This window comes from Dipteris shenzhenensis, chromosome 25, assembly GCF_047967505.1.
Source record: "Dipteris shenzhenensis isolate YYH24624 ecotype China chromosome 25, Dip_SZ_1.0, whole genome shotgun sequence".
Lineage (NCBI taxonomy): Eukaryota > Viridiplantae > Streptophyta > Polypodiopsida > Gleicheniales > Dipteridaceae > Dipteris > Dipteris shenzhenensis.
Genome location: NC_141620.1, coordinates 45,867,781 through 45,893,520, shown reverse-complemented (window position 1 = coordinate 45,893,520; position 25,740 = coordinate 45,867,781). Strand labels below are relative to the sequence as shown.

The 25,740-nt window shown below is 43.2% G+C and overlaps 1 protein-coding gene and 1 pseudogene across 2 annotated transcripts in view; both read left to right on the top strand.

The window, feature by feature from the left end:
- SS3 (starch synthase 3) overlaps positions 1 to 25,740 on the top strand; it is a 152,048-nt gene that overhangs the window by 26,579 nt on the left and 99,729 nt on the right. For both annotated transcript variants that reach the window (XM_087396091.1, XM_087396090.1), the window contains exon 4: positions 18,500 to 18,714. In XM_087396091.1, the coding sequence (XP_087252217.1) occupies positions 18,500 to 18,714 (215 nt within the window). The remainder of the gene's footprint in view (positions 1 to 18,499; positions 18,715 to 25,740) is intronic.
- On the top strand, positions 19,631 to 20,779 carry LOC147885946 (uncharacterized; annotated as a pseudogene).

The window sequence follows — 25,740 nt, the reverse complement described above, 5'->3', positions numbered from 1 at the left end:
CTGGGTACTTGCTTCAAGCCATACAAGGCTTTCTTCAACCTACAAACAAACTCAGGATGAACAGCATGAACATAACCTGGTGGCTGCTCCATATAGACCTCTTCTTGCAAATCACCATGCAAGAAAGCATTCTTTACATCCATCTGATGTAAAGACCATCCCTTTGATGTAGCCATAGCAATGACTGCTCTTACGGTTGCCATCCTCGCAACCGGACTGAATGTTTCTTCATAATCAATGCCATATGTCTGTGCATACTCCTTGACAACTAATCTTGCCTTGTATTTGTTCACAGAACCATCTGCATTGTGCTTCACCTTATAAACCTACTTCCAGCCAATTGCATTCTTGTCTTTAGGTAAAAGCACCAATTCCCATGTAGCATTTGCTTCCAAGGCATCCATTTCTTCATCCATGGCTTTCTCCCATTTTTCTTTTCCCATGGCTTGCTCAAAAGAAGTGGGTTCTGGTTCATGTATCACTTTGACCATATAGGCATAGTGAATGGCTGTAAATCCATTATATTTCAGCCTATCCATAGGATACCTAGCTCTGGTAGACCTACACAAAATAGGCTCACTACCAGGTGCTCTCAAAACATCCCTTGTCTTCCTTACTCTAGGTGTAACAACAGAAGGAATACCCAACTCATTATCAAGGCTCTGTTCTGAGCCACTGGATTCACCATCCACATAAGAGTGACCTGCATTCACATCAACCATGGGTTGATCTACTTTCTCTTTTCCTTTTCGTGATACTTGCATACCACTATCTGCATTGCTTTAAGGAGATCCTGATCTCAATCTGCCTGTCCATGGCGAAGTATGTGAACCACTGCTAGAGGACACTACAGGTCTACTAATATTTCGTGATTGTTGCTGTGAATTCTGTGCAGCATTACCATTTTGTGCATCTACATCATTAATCACATTTATTGGTTTATACCAGTTGCTCATCTCATTAAAAAAAACATCTCTGCTCACTGTAAACTTACGAGTAGAAAGGTTATAGCATCTATACCATTTTTGCTGCAAAGAATAACCAATAAAGGTGCACTTCTCAGCTTTTGGATCCAACTTGGATCTCAACTCATCTGGCACATGAACATAGGCAATGCAACCAAAAACTTTCAAATGAGAAATATCTGGTTTACTACGAGTATACCTCTCCTCTGGCGTCATGCCATGTATTGCTGCAGTGGGAGTCCTGTTCATTATGTAGATTGCTGTAGCAACTGCTTCAGCCCAATAATAATATGGCAGGTCTTTTTCGTTAAGCATGGCATGAGATACCTCTCCAATATGCATGTTTTTTCTTTCTGCAAGTCCATTTTGTTGTGGGGTATGATTGCATGAATATTGCTGCTTTATGCCATGGTATGTGAGCCACATCCTTATCTTACAATTTTGACCAGACAACTCATAAGCAGCTCATGCACCAATTTTCATGTATTTTTTGCCGCCCTTGGAACCTCCCAGCAATGTACTAGGGGGGGTGTTGCCCCCCCCTACCACCCCTTCATAGAATTGATATAAACATTCCTGGGTCCGAAGCATGACAAAAAACAATCTCTGAAAAAGATCAGGCTCCTCCTACAGGAAACTTGCAAACTCATTTGAGAGGTACTCTCCCCCTCCATTTGACCTTAGGTATTTTATTTGCAGGCCTGTTTCTTTTTCAACCATAGCTTTAAAAGCTTTGAAATGCCCAAACACTTCACTTTTCATAAAATACACCCAAACTTCTGCTGTTGTCATCAATAAAAGTGACAGAATAATTATAGCCTCCAATAGATGTAGCTTTAGTAGTCCACACATCAGAGTGGATTAATGCCAATGGCCTCTTACTCTCTTGAACATGTCTAGGAAATGGTTTCCTTGCCTGTTTTCCAAATTGACAAGCTTCACATACCTTATGCATTTCTGCAACCTTGAACTTAGGCAATCCTGCAACAATATTTTGGGCCTACATTAATTTAAGTCGTCGTACATTAACATGACCAATGCATTTATGCCAGATATCAATATCTGCAACTACACCGGTCCCATGTGCAAACATTGCTGCACTCAATTCAGGCATGTCCGCATTCAACGTAAACATCCTGCCCTTCTTCTTCCCTTTTGCTATCAAGCGACCTTTATTTTTCATATCCTCAACAAAGCATCCATGAGGATTAAATCTGACCTGCAAGCCCTGCTCAACCATTTGACCAACATAAATCAGGTTCTTGGTGATATTCGGGACATGAAATACATCAGACAGGTATTTCTTTTTTCCATTCTGCATAGACAAAGGAATTTTACCAATCTGCACAATAGGATGTGCAGTATCATCACCAGTCTCCACAAATCTTGGTCTTTCCATTTTCCTTGCATCCTGCATCCATTCTGCATGACCTGTCATGTGGTTTGATGCACCTGAGTCAACATATCACACATCATTGCTTTCTTCTGCACTTGTCACAGAATTGGTCATGTGCTGCACCATAAACAGATGCTCATTTTGTCATCACCCTGTCTACTAGAGGATGCATAATTGCCTTGCTGTAATTTTTTAGTCATGATGTCATTCTGCTTTTTATAGCAGTCTTTAACCATATGACCCATTTTACCACAGTAGTAGCATCCCTAATTGTGGCGGCATTCACATTCTTTAAGTTTACGCATATTCTGAGCTTCTTGTTGCGTTTAGGCACAATGACGACTCTATCTCGTAGATGAATCCGACATCTAGGAGTTTTTCTAGCTCATCATAAACCATGGTGCGATACTTAGGATTTGTGTGATAAGGTCCACATACCTTAGGGTGGGCACCTTCCCTTATAGGTATCATGTGTACTGCCATGTCTAGTGAATTCCTTTCATCTCTCTGTATGACCATGCTAGGCAGTCACGGTATTCCATTAGGAGTGCTTTGAGTTTGGTTTCCTTCTTGTCGAAGCTGTTTCCCAATGAAAACCATTTTTTCTTCCTCCCCTTCAAGGGCGAGGTTTATTGTGTATGTTTTTGCCAGTCCCTCATAGGTTGGAGTTTCTCCAGTGCTATCGGTTTCTTGAACTTCAGATTCTCTTAGTGGTCTTGGCATTGCTATTGGGACACTACCACGTGTAATTCTTGAAGTACTCCGGCACTTCTCAAAGATCGGCCTCTGATGGTGTTGAACTAGCCTGACATGTGCCATGTGTACTAGGTGGCATAGTTTCATTTACCAATTTGTTAGGCTTTTTTTATTTTCTTTTTTTGAAGCCTCTTGATCAAGCTTCATCTGCACATGTGGCTTATATTTCCGAAACTTCTTACGTTGGGAACTTTGGGGTAACTTTTCCACTGGTAAGGTGTTCCCAAGTAAGGGTTCATTTGCTACGCATACTCCTTCCAGTCCCTCAGGGGACCATTAAAGAGGCGATGGTTCTGATTATGAGAGAGATGGCTTTGTGAGATATAATTCGACGATCCTTGTTTGGACTCGTCGATCCTTGTTTGGACTCGTTTGAATTCATTGAAATGTTCTACGATTTCCTCCTTCAGCTTTCTTACGAGATCTTCTGCTGTTATTCAACTTTGGAGGTTCAACTTTTGGGAGCTCGACTACCATTAGGGCATGCAGAATGGCTAAGTCATTATCAAAGATTTGATCTTCAATTTCAGCATTCTTAGCCTCAGTTTCAAGGTCCCAAGACAAATCGGAGTCATCATTGGTACGGATACCTTCTTTAGGTTCATTATTCCACTCGAGGTCAGTCCCATAAAGAATGGCACCTCTGGATCGATTGGTCCTTCATATGTGAGTGGAGGATCTACCCGTAGCACCTTAGCATCTATCTATCAGAAGATGGGGTCTAATGAATGGCAGTTGTCGATGGTTGCCAATGTTTGAATCCAATTATTGACATTGCTTTGTGAATTGCCCACTATGGTATGCTGTTGCAGGGGAGCTGATTTGCTTGAGATCATCATTGAAGATGTGTCATCCAATGCTTTAGGCACAATTGGTTTTATAGCTCCTGTCCCCACATTCACCTTGACTGCGGTCTCGTGATTTTAAATTGTCAATCTATCAGTTCCCCAGTCATGGAGGACTGATGCTTCCCATAACCAAGGACGTCCTAGTAAGATTTGATAGGATTTTTTTGGGAGATCCAAGATTGTGAATTGAAGGGAAAAGCGGACTCCTGCGACCTTTGTTGACACACCATTCACTATTCCCAAGGGTTTTCATGAATCATTGGCAAGGCGTATGTTGAAATTAGCCTTTTGCATTGGTGGGAGACCCCATTCATCGTAGAGCTCCTTTGATAGGACATTTACACCTGCTCCACCATCCACTATGGCTTGGACTTCATTATATGCCTTGTGGATCAAAGGCACAGTAATGTTACGTATGTCATCTCTCTCACCCATCCACATGAGGATATCTTTGATGTCGTCCATAGGTGGAGGGGGATTTGCGAGTTCAATTCATCCTTTGAAACTCTCCCAGAGATTGGGACAATTCCGTAGGAGGATTCCAATGGGAATTGACACAAGGCAACTTAAGATGCTAGAGAGTGCAGCTCCTTCAAGTTGACACGGCGGTACATTATGTTGTGGAGTCTGTTGTTGGAACAGAGGCTCGAGTACAATATCAATACTTTGTGGGGCCAAGTCATGGATTGGGTTTCTTAGCCTTAAATTGAGCTTGTTTCTCAGCCTCAAATTGAGCTTGTTCCTTTTGTACCCATTGTTGAAGTGCCTGAAAATGAGCCTTCTCCACTTCTGCATTTGGGTATGGAGCTTCTTTTATTTGAGGCTCAAGAGTTGATGTGGATGAGCTTTGCTGCTTATTGCCTGGCGGAGGTGGAGGCACTTGTGCTTTCTTTTTAAGAAGTCGTTTTGGTTGGATTGGAATGTTAGGGTCCTTGGTGGCCTCTTTCTGCTGGCGTGTAATTACATTCACAGGTTGTGACATTATGCTTGCTGGCCCCAGACTTTGATGGTCCACCCCAATGATGCCGATTGGGACGTCAGGCTTAACCTCTATTTGTTGTGGGACCTTATTTTTCATGGGACAATCCATACAGGCATGTTCTATGCCACAATCTCTGCAGAGTGGTTGGAAAGTAGCAGGGCTACCACGATGAGGGCACTCTGCGATCCGGTGATTTTCTCCACAACCGTAGCACTTGATTGGTGCTTGATATGTATTGGGTCAAACTTGATTTGCATAGACTAGTACTAGTTCCTCTGTGCCTTCTACATAGTACACTAGGTAATCTGCTTCATACTCGAATAGCGAGTCTACTTCCTCGGCTTGCAGTTGATGTATTGGAACCGCTTGAGGAGTTGGATTTGGTGCTCTTGGATATGGTCGTGGATTCGGATTCCTGAGTAATTGTGGGACTTGTGTCCGAACAAGAACAGGATTTAGCCTCAGAGCTAGGGGCACTTGTGCAAGTGTCGGTTGCCTGTACACTAGCATGGGTGCCTCTTGGTATTGTTGAGGTCGAGGTGGGTTGTTGCGCATGTTGAAGATGCAATTGTTTTCATCATGGCCGTCGACGATGCAGGTATGGCACCACAACCTTGGTGGTGGATTTGCTTGTGTAGTGATCCTGGCTCTTAGGACCGGGCACTCATTTGCTGTATGATTGGCCATGCAGTGTGGACACCAGACATTTTCTTGTCGTGGATAAGTCTGAGGTGGCAGCTGAGACAAGTGAAGCTTTTGTTCCATGGCATGCATCATGTCTTCTTTTAGCTTCATGGTCATGGCCTCTAGGCGATCTTCATTTGATGTTTCGGCAGTGGACTTGGATTTGCCCTTTTTAGAGCACTTATCTCGTGCACTAGATCTACCATCATCACTGCTAGTGTGAGAGTCGATCCTGCCATCCTCGATGTGAATGGTTGTCGCATGAGCAACATCGAATGTTTCATAGCTACTGCTAATCTTTTTCATATCCTTCTGGATTTTCTTCCTTAGTCCCGCAATGAACCAGGCCGTGAGGTATTTTGCATTGGGGCGTGGGTCACATTTGGCAATTAATCTTTTCATCTTGCCCAGGTACATGCATACATCTTCTTGACAGCCTTATTCGATCTTGCTTAGTTAGAGAGTGGGATTATCTTGTAGCCTCTCCATTTGAAAGCGCCTTTTGAGTTCTGTTTAAAGGAGGTCCCAAGTGGCTCACTCTTCCACTAGAAGGTCTAGGTACCATTCAAACGCTTCATCAGTTACGGCCATGGGAAACCAGGCCACCTTGGTTTCATGGGATTGATCTCCACCTGCTCGGCATGCAGCATCAAAATTCTGGAGGAAACGGGCAGGATCTCCCCTACCATTATATTTGGGAAGTTCCAGTTTTCCCAAGGGGCACCTGCCTTGATTATTATTATTTCTCTTAGGAGAGGTGGAGAAGAGAGAGCTTGGACAGCGAGAGGCGGGTGCTGCAAGCAGGTGGAGGCGGGTGGAGGATGGCGAGTCGGGCGGAGGCGGGCGCCGGAGGCTGCGCCGCCATTGGTAGCTCCGTCGCTGGCGACTAGCTGCGTCGCTTAGGTAGCTGACCTTACAGAGTCAAGGGCCTTAAGGCCCTTTAGTTAGACAGGGCTTGTAAAGCCCTTAGTTAGTAGGGTAGGGAGAGGAATGCGAGCGGGGGGTGAGGGGGGGAGGCGGGTAGAATGCTTTCTTTTGCACTTGTAACAGAATTGGTCATGTGCTCCACCATAAACAGATGCTCATTTCTGTCATCACCCTGTCTACTAGAGGATGCATAATTGCCTTGCTGCAATTTTCTAGTCATGATGTCATTCTGCTTTTTATAGCAGTCTTTAACCATATGACGCATTTTACCATAGTAGTAACATTCAACATTGTTGTTTGCATTTTGGCCTCTCTGCCATCCATCACGACCTCTTTAGCTCCCCCTGCCTCTAAAGTTACCACGTTCTCCTCCATAGGACTAGTTTTCTTGAATTTGCTCTGCCTCTGCCTCTGCCAGCATTTGAGTAGAAGACAGCTTCTTTTGAACTTTTTCCTAAAGAAGATGCACCACCATTTCTCTGCTCTTTAAAAATTAGAAGAGCAATCAACTCCTCAAAATCAAGAAAATTCCCACGGACGGCAATGGATGTCCGGAATTGTGCATAATCCTTTCCTAGACCATTCAAGGTCACAGAAACTAAATCATCATCTTTCACTGGCGACCCAATAGAAGCAAGTGCATCTGTAATCTTCTTCACCTTTATGTGGTAGTCATTGATGCTCATATTTTCTCTCTGCACATTATGCAACTCCTGCTTGAGCTGCATTTTCATGGCTTGCGTATTTATGCTATATATTTTTGTCAAAGTATCCCACGCCTCCTTCGGCGTGCTGGCATCCTGAATATGCATAATCATAGAATCTGAAATACTGATAGAGAGCCAGTACATAACTTTTCTGGGTCTCTCATGCCAGTCTTTAAATGCCTGCAACTCCTGTTGATTGGGAACATTAGGAATAACTGGTTCTTGTTCAGCTCCAGTAATGAACTCCAAATAGCCTTTTCCCTTAAGGAAATTTGTCATTCTAAACTTCCATGCTTGGAAGTTGTTCTTATCAAGCTTTTCAGTGACAATCTGTGAAAGAGCAAAATATTCTGTCACTGCAAAAAAACACAACTTCTGCCTCACAAGGGCAAATCTGTAAAACTGACGAAAGTGGTATTTGACCACACAGTCACTTCCGAGTGACGATTATGCATCAACAGGAAATAAGAATGATTCTGTCACTCCCAATATCTCTGCGCACAGGCATACAATGTAATTTCTGCAATAACTTTTCACTGACCTTCAAAACAATGGTCGCACAGAAAAAACAAGGCACTTTTCTGAGTGCCTACAGAAAACTTCCGCCACCAAAACGGGCCCCGAAATGGCCTCGAATCAAAAAAATAATTTCACCAAGGGCTTTGCCCTTGCCCGTTGCATATACTGCCCTCTCGCCACACCACGAAGGACGACCCAATCTGAGACAGCAGTGCACTCTTGCACTTTCCGACTGTGCTACTTGCAGAGATTTGCTCCCAAACTCCAAAAAAAAGGAAAGCAACACTGATCCTCTTACTAGGACACCGCGAACTTGGTTTGCTTTCTTGAGCTCCTTACCACGAACCGAGCTTTGATACCATGTGAAGAGAGTGGGAGAGAAGGAAGGAGTCTCACTTGCAGCTTTCTCACATACACAATGGGGGAATATACACAAAGGTGGAGGCTGAAAACAGTTTTTCTCTTCTTAGTTGTGTAAGACAAAAGAACTCTAAGTACAAAAGAATAGGTGAATCCTATATGTGGGTCTCAAACCAAACTCAGCTAACTAAGGTGGCATACTAACTGAGCCACTAACTAGAGTATCTAAAGATAGTTGTCATCCAGCTATTATTCATAGGTGTTGTACCAACCGCATCTGCAGCTAACAAGTTGGTGACATAAATGCACAACAGTCACCCTGGCATATCACGAGTGGAGCTCGATATCTCAACATGAGGGTGGTTGTGAAGGCGGATTAGGCTCTACTGCTTTTGTTTTGGTGCCTTTACGAAAGAGTTCACTTTAGTTTACCAGACTGAAAGAGCAGATGTTCTAAGCTGTGTTGCAAGCAATGGGGAGAAATCCACACATGAGAGTGATTCACTGTGAGTGGTGTGGAGGGTGTGGTCACAGGAAGGACAGATGCATTGAAGTCCAACTACGTGTGATCTGACTCCATACCAGAGTGCAGAGAGCTCTAAAAGTGCTTGCCTATAGGAAAAAGAATGCTCTTCGGATGCAGAGTGAGCTTCCTCAGTAGTGTGTTTGCTTTGTTGCTTTCTAGTTTTGTTGTGGTTGAGATAGGCTACGATGTGGCAGTTGTAGGATTGTGAGGATGGCACAGGACTTTCTAGAGTTCTGGGGGATGCCGTATGAGAATGTAGGGAATAGCATTTTCGTTTCGTGACTCGTCGTCTGGACTCCGTACATGCCGTCCGTAACACGGTGCCCTGTCCATACTGCCCCATACGCTTTTTTGCCTCTCTCGTACGGCTGCTGAAGATTCGCGGTACATTGTACGAACCTATCGTACAGATTTCCCGTACTCTGTTGGATTCGCCGTACATTGTACGGACCTACCGTACCCTGTACGGATTTACCGTATGTTCAATCCTGCTGCTGGTTTGGGTGACGAGCATCAACGTTGGAGCTCTATGATGATTGACTATCATCTATGTAGCCCTCTAGGCTCTTTTTAAGTTGTAATTTGGAATTTTGAATATCAAATTGTTGGTTTGCACTTTAAACCTTAAAGTTGTGAGCAGTGTCACCAAAAAACGCGTTTCGAGGCACCAAAACGTGAAGAAACGTTTCTAGACGAAACGTTTCTTAGAAACGTTCGAAACGGGCAGTTAGGGCGAAACGTCTGGCTATCAAAGAATCTGCCGCAATGGGTTTCTTTCTGAATTTGGCCGTTGTTTTTGTTTTTTCGCTCCTCTCCCGCGCCGCTCCATTGCTTGCCTTGCTCCTAGTGCCTACCTTCTACTCTACCGTCTACTCTACCTTCTACTCTACCCTCTACTCTCCTCTACTCTCTACTCTCTACTCTACCCTCTACTCTACTCTACTCTTTCCTCTACTCTAGTCTCTACGGTCTACCCTCTACTTTCCTCTACGGTCTACCCTCTACCCTCTACTCTACCCTACCCTCTACTCTACTCTATTGTACTCTACCCTCTACTCTCCTCTAGCCTCTACTCTCTACTCTACCCTCTACTCTAGAGTCTAGATTCTACCCTCTACAATCTACTCTACTCTACTCTCTACTCCCATACCATGGCCTCAAGACATATGGGCCATGGCATATGCTAGCAGCCATATGCACTTGCAACTAATTAGTTAATAGTAATTTGTAAACTGGAAGATCTATGTCTTTGTAAACCTCAATCTATAGGCTGCGTGACGCATCTTTTTACTCTTTCAACTGTGTAATATGTGTGTGCATTGTGTGCACAATATGGATATCTGAGAGCTCTTTTGAGAGAGAGAGAGAGAGAGAATCTGAAGACAATTATTTATGAAGTATATATAACTTCTATAAAATATAGTATTTTTAGGCGTTTCTAGATGAAACGCCTGTAAAAATCTAGAAATGTTTCTTGTGACACTGGTTGTGAGTCATGACTTGCAAGCCCATGAGTCTTGAGTCTTAACTTTTAACTTTTAAGTCTCGAGTCTTGACTTTTAACTTGCAAGAAGTCCCAGGTCCGGAGTCTTGGCATTTAACTTTTAAGTCTTAATTGACAAGTGAGAAGTCTTCACTCTTAACTACATTGTACTTCTAAAATATTAAAACTAGCAGCTAGTCATGCTACCAAGTTGTACTTATACATACTTATATTTTTAAATTTAATATTTATTTAATATTATTATAATTGGAAAACGTGTCTTACGTGTCTTATCTTTAAGAAACTTTAGACACTCGTGTCTAAAGCGTGTCTAACGTGTCGTGTCTTAACGTGTCTTACAACCATGTGATCAAGCGTGATCGTTTCATAGCTGGCTTGAAGCCTACACTCAGATTGAAAGTGGAGCTAAAGAATCTAAATAGTTTTGAGGATGCTATCAGAGTGGCCAGAGAGAAGGAATGGAAAGTTCAAAGGCTGAGGCAGCTTGGCATGCAAGAGGAGCCTAAGAGTCTGATTGAAAGTCGAGAAGCAATAAAAGCTTATGCAGAGAGAGAGCCGATGTCTGTTCCTATGTAGGATGATTCCCTGAAAAAGGACTTGCATGATGCTATAGAGCTTATGAAGTCACTCAGCTTGAATTGGATGGAGACTGCAGGAAGAGGAAGAGACCGAGGTGTGCAAAATAACAGGAGAGATGCATAGGTTGGGAGTGAAGGAAATTCAGCTGGAATAGGTAGAGGACGGGGATACATGAGCAATGCGAAGTGCTGGAACTGTGGAGAGAGGGGACATATCAGCCCTCACTGTGAAAAACCAGCAAGAGTAGGTGGAGAAGTTTATCGTGTAATGCAGAAGACAAATGATAGGTTAGGAGCCTTTAATGTGGAAGTGAAGGATTTGAATCAGCCCTCTACGTGGAGTCAAATGGGAAGATAAGGGAAAAGGAAAGGCAATCGGCTTGATTAGGGTGGAGACTATTCCGTAGGTCATGCCATTAGTAAAGAGAACAAGGAGCGCAATAGAAGAAAATGGACCCTTTGCAAAAAAAGGGAAGCATGTGGAGTTTGATCTCAACCCTCAGTTTCCTAAAAAGAAGAGTCGGAGGCCCAGGACACATTACAAAACTTCAGACTTGCACATTGATGAATGATTTGAAGGAGGAATACACACTGATGAATGATTTGAAGGGGAGAACAGTCAAAATAACTTTTGCACAGTTACTTGGTTTGTGCCCGAAGCTCAAGAGAGAATGGAAAAAGTTAGCTAATCCCATGAAAAGTAATGAGTAGGAGGCTACGAGAGGAGAAATGGAGATGATGTTGTGGAAGATCTTCTAGATTTATGCCCTGAAGTGGATGCATGGTGTGGAGGTATGAGTGTTGGAGAGGCATATGTTGATGGCGGTGCACAGATACGTGTCATGACTCAGGCATGCATGGAGAGGTTGGGGCTAAAATTGAATGCACATTCAGATTTTAGGCTCCGATTGGCAAACCATGCAAAGGTGAAATGTCTGGGTATATGCACGGGAGTAGTAGTGGATGCTTTCGGAGTATCGTGTTGCATTAATTGCCACATTATGCCTGCTGGTTTGGGAGCATACCCACTGATTTTGGACAGAGCTTGGCTCAGACAGGTGGGAGCAATACAAAACTGGAAGATGGGTACAATTACAGTGCATAATAAGAAGGAGAAATTTGATATGAGCAGCAGACGGGAAATAGAAGAAGAACCAGAGGAAACAATATGGAAGAGGAGTCAAACAGTGAGACAGAAGAAGAAAGTACTACATCTAAGGAGGAGGGGCAAGTATCATTTCTGTTGAAAGACTCTGATTTATATGAATTGTAGGCAGCAGAGATACAAGAAGCTAAGGAGGAGAGTAAGCTTGAAGACATGGATAACTTGATGCAACCCCCACCTTTCTAGATAGAGAGAGAAGAGATATTGCTGTCCATGCTGAATTCCAGTTTGGAAGAAGTGGAGAAGGAGTATATGAAGGCCATTCATCAGTATCCAAAGATGTTTATTACCTCACATGAAGAGATCAGGGGTTTTAGATGTGAGCCAGTGCACATTGAGCTAAAAGAAGGCAGCAGGCCTGTTTTTCAGAAGTTGAGGAGGACACACAGAGAGCTTTTGACTGTGCTGAGAGAGGAGTTAAATAAGTTGCTCAAGACTGGGCTGATATATCCAGTGGAGTATTCAGATTGGGGCAGTCCAGTGGTAATCATTCCTAAGCACACAGGAGGATGGAGAGTATGCATTGATTACAAACCTCTCAATGCGATGCTTGCAGGAAGTTCAAGGCATATCTTATCTCAAAGCCATTTGTGGTTTTGACTTGCTACCCGTTATTGCCTCAGCTAGTTAATAATTCAACTTTCTCAAAGCATGATGAAGTGGTTGGTTGAGCTACAAGAATATACTCTCTTTTCTAGTGGAGAGCACTTCCAGAGCCACACTGGTAGATCTGTTAACATACGAAGAAGGTCCCATTTTGGTGAAGTGGAGACGATAGATAGAGAGGAGCATGCTATCATTCCAGGAGCATCTATCTTGCATTTTGATGGCTCATACAGGAAGAGTTTACATCAAGCTAAAGGAGGCTATGTGATTATTGATTCAGAGAGCAAGCTGATTTAGAAGGAGGGAGTTCATCTAGAAGCTGGAAGCAATAATGAGGCGGAGTATGCAACATTATATGAGGGGTTATTGGTTGCACTAAAGCTGAAAATTCAGAAGATAATGATCAAGGGAGATTCTCTACTAGTAGTGAAGTAGGTCCTAGGAAGTTGGCAAGCAAGAAACCCGAGGTCGAGAGGGTATCTAGGCAAAGTAAGAAGGCTGCTTCATCAATTTACAGCATGGAATATCCAACATGTGCGAAGGGAGGATAATCAAATGGCACATGAATTGGCTCAAGAGATGAGTGATCAAGATCCATTGATAGCAAAGCTTGAAGATCCACTGTGTAGAGGGAGAGAATTCTTGGATCAGGTAGTGGATTTCTTACTGATTGGACATTTGCCTCAGGAGCTTAAGAAGAGTCAGAAGTATCACTTCATACAGAAGCAGACTGTATATGATGATTGATGATGAGCTTTATATGAGAGGGGCTGATCAGGTTTTGAGGAGAGCGCCTTGGAGAGAAGAAATATATTATATACTGTCATCCAGTCATGAAGGAGCTTGTGGAGGACACTATGCTTTTAAGATTACATTGCAAAAAATAATTCTGGAGGGTTATGTGTGGCCTTCAATACAGAAGGACATGCATCAATGGTGTAGATCCTGCCATGAATGTCAAGAGGATGGGAAAAAGAAATCTTAAAATGGAGCTGAGAAATATTATACTGGTTTATGATATTTTTGAGAGATGGGGGATAGATGCAGTTGGTCCTCTATCCAGAACTGCCAGAGGGAAATGTTATATGTTGACCGCAGTGGAGTACTTATCAAAATGGGCAAGGGTAAAGACAGTATAGAGAGTGGATAGCAAAGGGGTTGCTGATTTTGTATATGAGCACATATGCTACAAATTTGGGATTCCCCTGGAGTTACTTTCAGATAATGATTTTGGATTCAGAGAAGAAGTGACAGATTACTTGTGCAGTAAGCTGAATATAAATCATAAATACATCACCCCATATTACCCTCAGTGCAATGGGTTGAATGAGAATTTTAATGGCAATTTCAAATTGATGATGACTAAGATGACAGGAAGCCATACCAAAAACTGGGATTTGGAGATGAATCAAGTTTTGTGGGCATACAGGGTAGCGGTGAAGCACATCACTCAATTCTCTCCATTTCATTTGGTATATGGGAAAGAAGCAATACTGCCACTGGACGTGGAAATACCAGCTTTGAAATTTTTTGTTGAAGAAGGATATGAGCCTTTAGACAGTTACAGGGAGAGACTATTGGCAATACAGAGTGGAGAAGAAATTTAAAAATGGAACTTATTAATTGACCGATTTAGATGGTAAGAAACATAAGAAGAGAGTCAATGGTGTCCGCTTGAAGAAATACTTTGTCGGTTGATGGTAGCACTGATAGAGGAGGAGGATGAAGATAATGAGATGGGCAGAAGCGGTGGAAGTTAGTGCAAAGTGAAGAAGAAGAGAATTTGGATCTTTAATCTCTTTTCGGCTCACTACTGAACATGAATGTCACAGCAGAAGAAAGGGGTTGCTGGAGATGTGTGGATAAAATTGTAAATATGTTTTTAACTTATTGCATGCTGATGGGTAGGTGCATAGCTATGTACATAGCTCGTGGGTGGTGGCTTTGAGCTATGGACACTCTCGTAAAGACTCTACCTTGATGTAGATATTTTCTTGAGATGGTAGATACTTCTACGGGGACTTTTGGGATATGATGAGATGCAATGTGGTTGTACCAGACCTTCAGAGCAAGGGTATCCAGTGTGTGGTCAAGTGAAATGTTTTTGGGGTTATGTAAAGTCAAGTCGTGAAGGGGTTTTTTAATTTTCCTGAGTCAATGCGGTCTTGCATGTTACGGGAAGTTGATATGTTCTGTTGCCCATGTCAAGGGGCTTTTCATGTGACTAAGGTCCAAAATGTACATTTAATGTGATTTGGGGAAAATGTCTTGAGAGTGGTAAAATGTCACTGATGAGGTGGCAAATTATGCTGAGGTGGCTGGACTGATTAGGAAGGCATTTTCTCATGCAAAGGTGGCTACGTAGGAAGGAATGGAGAGTCTGGAGGGGAGGGATCACGTGAACGGAGGAGGGGATCGTTGCGCAAGGGGAGAGCTTGGTTGGAGGGGGGCAGTTGTGAGCTGTGGGAGGTTCTTTGGGATGATATGGGTGTGGGATGGACGCTGGAGTTTTTCTTGACGAGAGGCCGTATAATCACATGAAGTAGAGGTGCAGGCTATGGCTCTTGCTGGGAGGATCTTAGACAACGAGAGGTCATGAGCTCCGGGTACTTGTGTGAAGAAGAGCAGCTGCAATGGCTCGTCGAACCTGCAGGAAGAGTAATTGAATAGCTCAAGCTGGGAGCTTCTGGAATCAAAGGGGCTTGATAACTATGAAGCTAGCCACGCCATGAGTAGGAGAAGCCTTGAAGTAGCTCAGAGGAGCCAAGATTCCAGCTGGAAGGAGGGACTTTTGCGGTCGATGGGAGCTTGGAGATGGGCTGTGGGAATCTCTACGGGGGAACTCGAGGACTTGGCTATGAGAGCAAGTCTGGAATGATGCTCAGTGGGGATCGCATGTTACTCTTGAGGGAACTTCTGGTTGGGTGTGGATCTTGACTGCGAGCTGGAGCACCTTGGAAGACAGGGGGCATATACTGTGAGAAAAAGAGAAGCCGGGTGTTGGCTATGATCATGTGACGAATGGCGGGGCTGTTGCTTTTGGAGGAAGTTTCTTGTTATGGGCGACGCTACTATACGGGCTGAAGAGGTCGATTGTTACGTGTACAAAGAGCTTGTTGGCTATGGCATGGTAGATCTTCGTGAGCTCTGGGATGTGTAAGAGCGGTGTGAAAGGCAATAAGGCGGTTGTTTGTTGCTCTTATCGTGAAGGGGACTGAGCTTGAAGGACGGCTATTGTATTGGTCAAGGGCTCCTGGGAGGATCTCAGACAATGGAACTCCTTGAGCTCAAAGATGCTGAAGGAGCAGCTATGAGAAGAGACTAAGCAGTAGGTGGACTCGGCCATTGAAGCGCTACTGCAAAAGGTGATAAGAGAGGATTTTACGAAGTGTGCACAGTGATGACTTGTGCTTACAAGAGCTTGTGCATGGCTGCAGAGAAGTAGCCACTTAGTGTTGCAGCTGATCGTGAGGGGTCTCCTACCCATTCTTTTCATGGTGAGCTTTGACACTAGTGCTTTCTCACTTCAGCTTTCAGGGATTGATAGGAGCTTGAGGGTGGCTGGTTGTAGCGAGTAAGGTGCTCATTGTTGAACAAGGGAAGAGGCCTTGGTTGAGGTAATAGGACTATGGACTGCAGAGTGGATAAGGAATTTGATGCTTTGATAGAAAAGGCCGTAATGCATCAGAGAAAGGCAGATGGTGTCTTGCCTTTACTTTGAGTTTATGGTAGTTCTCTAAGGCAGTGGGATGCTGATAGAAGGTATGTGAGTCCTTATGGGCAGTGGTGTGTGAGTAGAAGGGAAACTGCAGTGCTTGGATGATCACGTGAAGGAGATGGGCTGCATCATTTCTAGTGCTTGATTGATAATCTTGGGAAAGATATAATAAGATTTCTGACCGTGGTCACTTTGTGGGTGGTTGTCTTGTGAGTTGTGGGATCGTATGCATTATGAATCTGAATGTTTTTTGAGTTGTTGAGGGAAGTCCAGTACTGAAGACCACTTGTCTTGAGCTATGTAGTCTTTGGGTTCTTTCTGAGGTTGTTAGGCTTCCGGAGGAAATGTGGCCGGATTATGACTTGTATGTAGAGGTGTGTAGGGACAAGGATTTTCAATGAAAGCCTTTTACCTTCTGATGGTGTTGTTCACTTGCTTTAAATGTGGATGAGGGTGGCTGTGAAGGTAGATTAGGCTCTAGTGCTTTTGTCCATCCACCGTCAATCATAGGTTTGCACTTTGTGCATCCTGAATGATTCTGAATTAAAGCAATGAAGTGCTTGAAGACCATGAAAACTGTTGATTTTTCCTTAAGTGGAAATACCCAAGCACCAGAAAAATCTGCAATAAATGTGACAAAGTAGAGATGATTTTCCATGGATGGAGTCCTCATGGGGGGACCGCAAACATCACTATGAATGAGCTACAATTTTCTAGCAGCTGAAACAACACCATCGTTTGCAACGAATGCAACCCTCACAAAAATGTTTTGGGGGAACCTCCAAATGTGGCAATACATCAAGCATCTAATATCTCTGTAAGAGCATCAAGCTGCCTTAGTTAACATGCCTAAACCTGGCATGCCACAACTTTGTGCTGTGCATGGCAGAGGTAGAGGTGGTAGCAATACAAGCATTGTGTGACCGATTCTCAAAACTAACAAGCTGAAAGAGTTATCATCTTCATAAATACACGATATCCCCTTTTTTTGAGAGAAGGGAAGTATAGCAAATCCTTCTTGATTTTGGAGCACAAAACAAAATGTCATAAAGATGGAGATCAGAGCCATCAACGTCTATGAGCAAGAAAAATTGTTGGCTCAAGAAACTTTCTTGCCAACTGGAGCAAAATACAATTTTTTAGACAAGCCTTTCTAGATGTTGTGTGCCTGGTTGTTCAGCACTATCAAGATACCATATGTCAATAGTCTCATTAATGAGCAAGACTCCCAAGAACATCATAACTGCATGTAAAAAGTGCCCAACCATGCTCTACAAAGTTGGTGGTATCATCATCCTTATTGGCATCCAAATATGAAGCCATGTGAGACTCTTTCTATTTCTCCCTTACAATCCTCTTTGGGCACTCAGACATGTAGTGACCTGGACTTTTGCAGTAATGGCATTTGCCCTTTTTCTTTGGCTTATATGCATCTTCTTGTCTTCCAGATGATTTTTGGCATCATGCTCTGGCTGAAAACCAGCATACTTTGAGTTCCCTTTGTATTTAACAGCAAATGCTTGCTCTTCACCATGCATATTAGTTGACATGTTTTTCTGTGTTAGCAATTGAAGTCCCACAAGCTCCTGAAACGTGAGTGGGTTTGATTACCTCAGGGGACAGACTGAGCGACATGTGAAAAGACAAATACTGGTGATGCCCTCCATTGTCGCCATCCCAGGGGGCTGATTAGTGAGAAGAGAGAAGCTTCTCAAAAGCACCAAAGAGCAGGGCTGGGTAGAATGGGGAAACGGACAAAAGTAAGGGGGTGGGGGGGATGATCAGCATCGCCCCATCTCAACGCCGAGTATAGCAAGGCTTGGGAAATAGAAAAACGAATGTCGATAATCTCATCATTGTTGTGGGGCTGTTGGATACGTAAAGCAGATGTATTGTCGGTCCGTTATGAATGAGTATGCCTATTAAATAGGTGCTGGATGATATTTTAAGTGCTAGTTTATCTTAGCCACAACAAAATGTTATTTGAGTATGTCCTTCGTATTTCAGTTTTTCTAGGGGAGCTAGGATATCCAGATGTCTCAGATGCACGATAAATAATTTATATTCTCTCACATGGCTACACATGGGCATTTCACTTTTGTATGATTGTTAAGTTTGTGTATCCACATTTGGACACACACGTCTGCTAATGGTTATCAATGCATGGATTTTCGTTTTTTATGCTATAAAAATGCTTTCATATAATTTATGCTATGGTTCTTAGAAATTTCATTCACTGCATGCCCTTTGTGCCACAGTTTCAGTACCCAGCCAGGCATATGTTATCAATTGGGTGTTAGCAGATGGACCTCCAGAGCATGCAATACTTTATGATAATAATTCCTATCAAGACTTTCATGCTCTTGTACCGAAAGGTGTTCCTATTGACCTTCACTGGGCACAGTTGGAGGAGCAGATCTTTGCAAGGCTGCAAGGCGAGAGGCACAAACGTGAGGAGGCTGCTCGTAGGAAGGTTGGTTGAATTGTTTTGGTATCTTTCGATTTTATCATGATGTGTGAACATGAAGCGTAATGCTTGAAATCTTTGTTTTTCATATCTTAAAACTTGTGATGCTGTTGTGCATTATCTCATTGAGCCTGTACCGTCCCCTTCCTACCGCCTCAGGCTCATATGGGGTAGAGGAATGGGGAGGTAGTACATCAACTGGAATCTGGGACGAACTTTTTAAATTGGTCCTCAAAAGTTCATGTATATATGTATATACATACATATGTATGTACATTCTCTCTCTCTCTCTCTATATATATATGTGTGTGTGTGTGTGTGTGTGTGGTGGTGTGTGTGTGTGTACGAGCGTGTGTGTGCGAGAGGAGCGTGGGTGTGGTGCGACGGCCGTTGTGCACGTACGGTGAGCGTGTGTGTGAGAGAGGGTGTGCGACGGACGTACGGTGAGCGTCGTTCATCGTCGTCTTTGGCGCCCGTCGCTTCGTCAGTACCATCCTTCGCTGTTTGTTGCTTACCTTTCCATCGCTGCTCCGTTTGACCCTGCTCGTCATTTCTTACCTGCAGTCTTCCTTCCCAAAGCCCTTACATTCCGTTCGTGTTTTCCCCCCTTTATTTATTCCGTACAGCCCTTCAACTCTTCTGTACAGACTATCCTTTGTCCCGTACAGCCCGTCGGTGATTCCGTACATTTTCCCAGTCCTTTCCTGTATTTCCCCAATCTGACCGTACAGTGCTTCATCTTAGCGTCCGTACAGCCTGCGAGCCTTTCTTCGTTCCTATCCGAATCTCCTTGTTTGATATCTGTTAAATCCCTTAGCCTCCATGGCAGAAGCAAATAAGTACTATGTCAAGAGAGCCCTCTCTCCTGAACCCAAAAGACAATCAAGGGAAGCCTCTTCTCCCATAGCTCCTTCTTCTGAAGATGCTTCTTATGTGTTTGATATGCTGAATGATGATTTTCAACAAAGCAGAAGGGAATGGATTCAACCTGCTCCGGAACTCACTTACAAAATGAAGCTGCCATCTCTTGTGCAACCTTTGAAGAAGCTCTCTCAAACTGCAGTTATCATCTTTTTCCCAGGCAAAATTCCCTCTGCTAATGATGTGGGACAATGGGTGAATTCTCTCCTAGGTGGATGCTTTGTAGAAGGAGTCTATTTTGCCTCCCGAGGATTTTATGAAGTTCATCTTTTGGATGCTTTGACAAAACAAAAGATGCTGGAAATGTCTCCGTTATTTTTTGGTCGCCAGATGGTGCATATCATGCCCTGGTCCCCTAATAAGGACTATCAGAACCTCATCAAGCATCACTGCCCTGTATGGGTTGAAGTGGTTGATTTTCCAGATTATATGAGAACAGAGCTTCCAGGGTTAGCTATGACATTGGGGCAAGTGATCTGTCCCCCTCGTCCAACAGGTAATAAAAATCGTTTTTGCATATTATGGGATACTGATAGACCGACCCCTTCTTCTATTGCAGTTGAGATTGAGGGTGTTAATTTGGGCAAGAAATATTTCACCTTAAAATGGGGCATTTTTGCTGGAGCTTGTTTTTCTTGTCACAAATTTGGGCATCTTGCTTCGGAATGTCCTTCTATCCTTCATCCACCTCCTCCAGCTGCTATTCCTTTGCCATCTAATAAAGGAGGTCAGAAGACATATGTGGAAAAGATTGAAGCTAAAGGACCAAAGCCTTCAGTTCATACAGGGAGTCAGGCCAATTCAGCTCAAAATAAGGATAAAGGTAAAAGCAAGTTAGGAGAAAATATTTCACCTTCTCATGAGGGTTGGCAGACTGCAAAGAAGACGGTGCCTCTCAAACAAAGACCTCTCCAATCTCGTAATTGGGATGCCTCTGCTCCTTCTCCAGGTCAATCTTCTACCTCTTTAAGCAGCCCCATCACAAAGGCTTGGGTCAATGCAGTCAAGAAGGGTCTTCCCCTTTGTGAAGAAGAGGATATTATCAGGGAATTGGAAGCTGAGGGTCAGCAAGACCCTGTGGCAATGGCAGAGGCTTGAGGCCTCCCGCTCTTTTGGAAGACCGAACATTATCTTGTATATATTTTCATGAGTGTTTCTCTTAAATGCTTTTCCTATAATATACAGGGCCTCTGCAACCAGAATAAATGGAGGCTTCTCTGGCATTATATAAATACAACTCATCCGGATGTTGTATGTCTCCAAGAGCATAATCAGCATTTTTTTGCTGGACAGCATGGGTTTTTTTCAGGATATGATATATTCTATTCAGGATCGAAACAATTCTCTGGGCTGTGCATTTTAGCCAGACATGATCTGCAACCCTTGATAGCACATAATGATCTAGGTGGAAGATGGATGATTATTCAATGTATGATCAATGGAGAGATTTTTGAAATAGGATCTTTGTATGCCTCTCAAAATTCAGCTTCCAGAGCTCAAATGTGGAATTCCATAAAGCAATATCCTTGGTCCTCTAATGCTCTACTTTGTGGGGATTTCAACAATTCTCCTCACTGGAAGGACAATACCACGCATAATTCACATATGCTGCCCTCTGAAATCCAGCAATGGGAACACATGACATCATCACTTCGATTTGCAGATTTATGGACAGCAACTCATCCTTCAGTGATGGGATTTACATATCATCATAATGCTTTCACAGATTATTGGGCCAGGCTTGATAGATTTTATCTCATTCATGCTCAGCAATATGATGAATATACATGTCAGATGTGGACTGATTATTCACAACAACTATCTGATCACACTCCACTTTGGCTCACCCTTTCTTTTGGTATGCCTCTGGATGATTTGCAGCTCTCCTCAGTCAGAAATTTACAGGTTAATCAATTCTATCTTTCTCATGAAAAATTTCAGCAAATGATCAGACTGGCTTGCAGGCCATTGCTATCCCATGCTCAGGAGGATCTGGAATTTGCTTGGATCTCTTTCATAAATCGTATTCAAAATGTCATCAAGGAATATGGAAGATGGTACTTGGCAGAAACTAGACAGCATATCCAGTGGGCAAAATCATACAAGCAGTATCTTGTACAGATTAGTCATCAAAGATCTCTATCTGATTCTGAACAGCATTTATTATCTTGTGCCTCCTCTATAATTGATGCCAATGACAAACGCAAGCTGTCTAAATGGCAGATTAGGGCCAGAGTTAAACCCATGCTAGATAAGGGCTGTTCCTCTAAATCTTTTTTCCGGAACTTACATGCACATAGGCAAAGCCAATCTATCATGAGGGTAAGGAAATCAGATGGTCTCTGGACCCAATCTCTCTCTCAGCTTGAAAAACAATGTCTGGATCACTTTCAGCTCCTGTATTCTCAGCCTTCTTCTTCTGCACCTCAGGTTGCATTGGCTCGTAACAGATTTACTGAGCTTGTTTCTCCCATTGTCTCCTCGCAAAAAGCCTTAATGCTGGAAATGTCTTTTTCAGATGATGAACTGGAGGAAGCCCTTAAGCATTTGGGTAAACATAAATCCCCTGGCTGGGATGGTCTGACGGTTGAATTTTTTGAAGCCTTTTGGCAAGAAATGAAGGGTCCAGTTCTGCAGTTTATTAATGCAGCATGGCAGCACCAACATCTTCCCTCAGCTTGGAAGCATGGACTGGTGAGGCTTGTGCCCAAAAAGATTCTTTGTGAGACTATGGATGACTGGAGACCAATTACTTTGATGCCGGTGATATACAAACTGATTGCCAAAATGTTGGTACATCGGATAAAGGATATCCTTCATGATGGACTTCATCCCAGGCAATATGGTTTTGTTCCAAGACGGCATATACATGACAATATCACTAACACTCTTATTGCAATGGAATATGCTAAATATTCAGATCAAGATGTGTTGGTCATGCAGGTGGATGTGGCAAAGGCGTTTGATACAGTACAGTGGGATTATGTCTCTCAAATCATGCAAAAACTTGGTTTTGGGCCAAAGCTATCTAATGTCATATATTGGCTTTATTCAAATTCTACTGCACAATGCTTTATAGGGAAACATTTGTCTGAGTCTTGGACTCTCGAACGTTCGGTTCGACAAGGATGTCCTCTCAGTGCCTTGCTTTATGCCATCGCTTCACATCCATTGCTTCTTTATATGGATCACATGGTTGATACTGGACAGCTAGAGGGGCTTCAGATTTCTGGTTCACGACCCTTCATAGCGCAGGCCTATGCAGATGATTCATTTTTCATGCTAAAGAACAGCCCATTGGAGATTCGACTATTGATGGATACCCTTTCAGATTTTGGGTTGGCAGCTGGTCTTAAAATTAATTTTCAGAAATCAAAACTCATGCCTCTCAAGCTTTGTGATTGGCATGCTATTCTGTGGCCAGGCCAGATTATTCAACCGGAAAATATAGTCAGACATTTGGGTTATCCTATTGGCTGGAAAATCAGTAATAAGCAACAAATGTTATGGGTGTTCAACAAAATTCAGGACAAATTACAATATTGGAAGATTTCCACATGGCCTCTGCATGTACGGCTTCGAATTGTCCAGTCTATTGTTCTAGCTTATGTCCAGTTCTACCTTCCTCTATTACATTGGTCATCTCGAGATCTCTCATCCTTTATGTCTCAAGCCATGGAGATTTTTTGGAAAACCAAGCTTCATAAAAAAGCTTTACGGTTGCTCAAAATGGACTTGCTTTGCTCACCCAGAATGCATGGTGGTTTGAATATAATAAACATCAAATATCATGTGTTGGCAAGAAAGATCACTATGCTCAAAACATTCTTTCAACAAGAGCAGCCTTGGTCTATTATGCTAGCAATTTTGTGTGGTCAGATGCGCACACAAGCTTATGGACATTGGATAGTAGATCCATCGGAAGTAGTACTTGGAAAATTTCAAGGTAAAATCCCTGCTTGTCCATTTTCCAATTCCTTGATTCAGGATTGGAAGCAAGTACTCTCTCACATCAAATGGTCTCCTCATCCTGCTTCTCTAGCTTCATCACTCAGATTGGAGAGTATTCATTGGAGTGCTGTGTTTTCCTCTCCCCTTGCTGTTCAACAACCCATTAGAGCTTACAATCTTATGAAAATGGGTATTCGGTTCATTGATGATGTTGTAGATATGCAAGGAAATCTTCTCCTTTTTCCAGCAGCATGTAGACAATACAACCTGGCAATGCATCATAGATCTATTTGGAAAGCTATTGCTGATCTCCTACTTCCTCTGGTTCCGATTCCGACATTGAATGGCAGTGACAGGCTTCAAGATTGGCACCTTCAGTCTTCATGTTCAAGCATTTCTTCTAAGCCTTTGCAGTCATTGACATCTATACAGGCTTATAGATTAATTTTACCTCCTCCTTGGATTGCCCATCATGCTAATTCTTTATGGCATCTGAACAAATCATCAGCCTGGTGGAAAGGAAGATTGCAAATGATATGGAAGTTGAAAATGCCATTGAAGCAAAGACTATTCTTATGGAGATGTATTGTTGGTATTCTCCCAGTGGGAGTGAAATTGGCTAAACGACGAATAGCTTCATCTCTCTGTCCAAGATGTCACCTTGCATCGGAGAGTATTCCGCATTTATTGTGGTTTTGCTCATATTCCAGAGACCTTCTAGATAGAATCTCCTATTTTTTATCTCTCAGATTTCCAGCACACAGATTCTACAGGTTTTTCTGGATGTATGGCAAACTATCAGCTTCTTTGTCACAGTATTCTCTCTTCTTCCACTGGATCAGATACTGGGCCTTATGGACCCTCTGGCTGCAGCGCATTCAAGCATACCTGAATTCTCCTCTTCAGCATCCTTATGAGTTTTTCAGAGCCTCATTAAGGCAGTCTTTATATGATGCCTTACATGAGGAAGATTTGGATGTTTCTTGTATTCAACTTTTCTTTTACTGCTTCTGATGGATAGGGCTGTAGCTCTATTTTGAGCATGGCCTGGATGTAAATGAATGTTTTATAATATAAGTATCTTGGTTTTACAAAAAAAAAAAAAGTGTGTGTGTACGAGCAACAGAGAGAGTTACCAAGGTGTGTGAGAGCTTGGTCGTTGCTGCTCAGCCTCCCCAAGTCCCCGTACAGGCCTGCGTCAGGTTCCATACAAGCCTGTGCCCTGCCCCGTACAATCGTACGGACGCCTTACAGCTGTACGGACGTCATACAGTCAGCGCGTTTCCTCCCTGCGCAGCCCCGGCCCTGTCTGCTTGTTCCTCGATATTCACCCCCGTTGTATATCCGTACCTTTTGTCCTTTTCCGTACAGCCTCAATCGCCGTTTCGCATCACAAGCCCCGTTCATCTCTATTTTCCGTACAGCTCCTACGTCACCTTTCCGTACGACTCAGTCCCTTCGCAGCCTATCTTCCGTACAACCGTACAGCCTGTACTTTCCGTACAGTCAGTACAGTTTCTGTTTCCACTCTTTACCTTGTCCGTACAGTTCTGCTCTACCTCTGCAATTTCATCAATCCCGCCCTGTTTCCCCCCATGGAGGACCAGTTCAAAAGTTACTCTCGCAAGGATTCGTGCCGGGATTCCAAAAGACAGCAACTTGATTCCTCTACTGCAGATTCTGTAGACGCTCACTATGTTTTTGACATGCTTAAAGATGAATTTCATCACAGCCGGAAGGAGTGGGCCAAACCTCCCCCGGCCATCAAGTATAAGTTGAAGCTGCCTTCATTGGTTGCTCCTCTTCGAAAGTTCTCTCAGCAAGCAGTCATCATTTTCTTCCTAGGAAAGTTACCTTCAGCAAATGATGTGGCCCAGTGGATTCAGGCATTGTTGGGAGGCTGCTTTGTTGAAGGAGTATACTTTGCTTCCAGAGGTTTTTATGAAGTGCATTTTTTGGATGCCTCATATCGTCAGCAGATATTGGAGATGTCGCCTCTATTCTATGGCAGACAAATGGTGCATGTCATGCCATGGTCGCCAAACAAGGATTACCACAGCCTCATTCGACATCATTGCCCCGTATGGGTTGAGGTAGTGGATTTTCCGAACTATATGAGGGCTGAGTTACCAAGTTTGGCAGCTACTTTGGGGCAAGTTG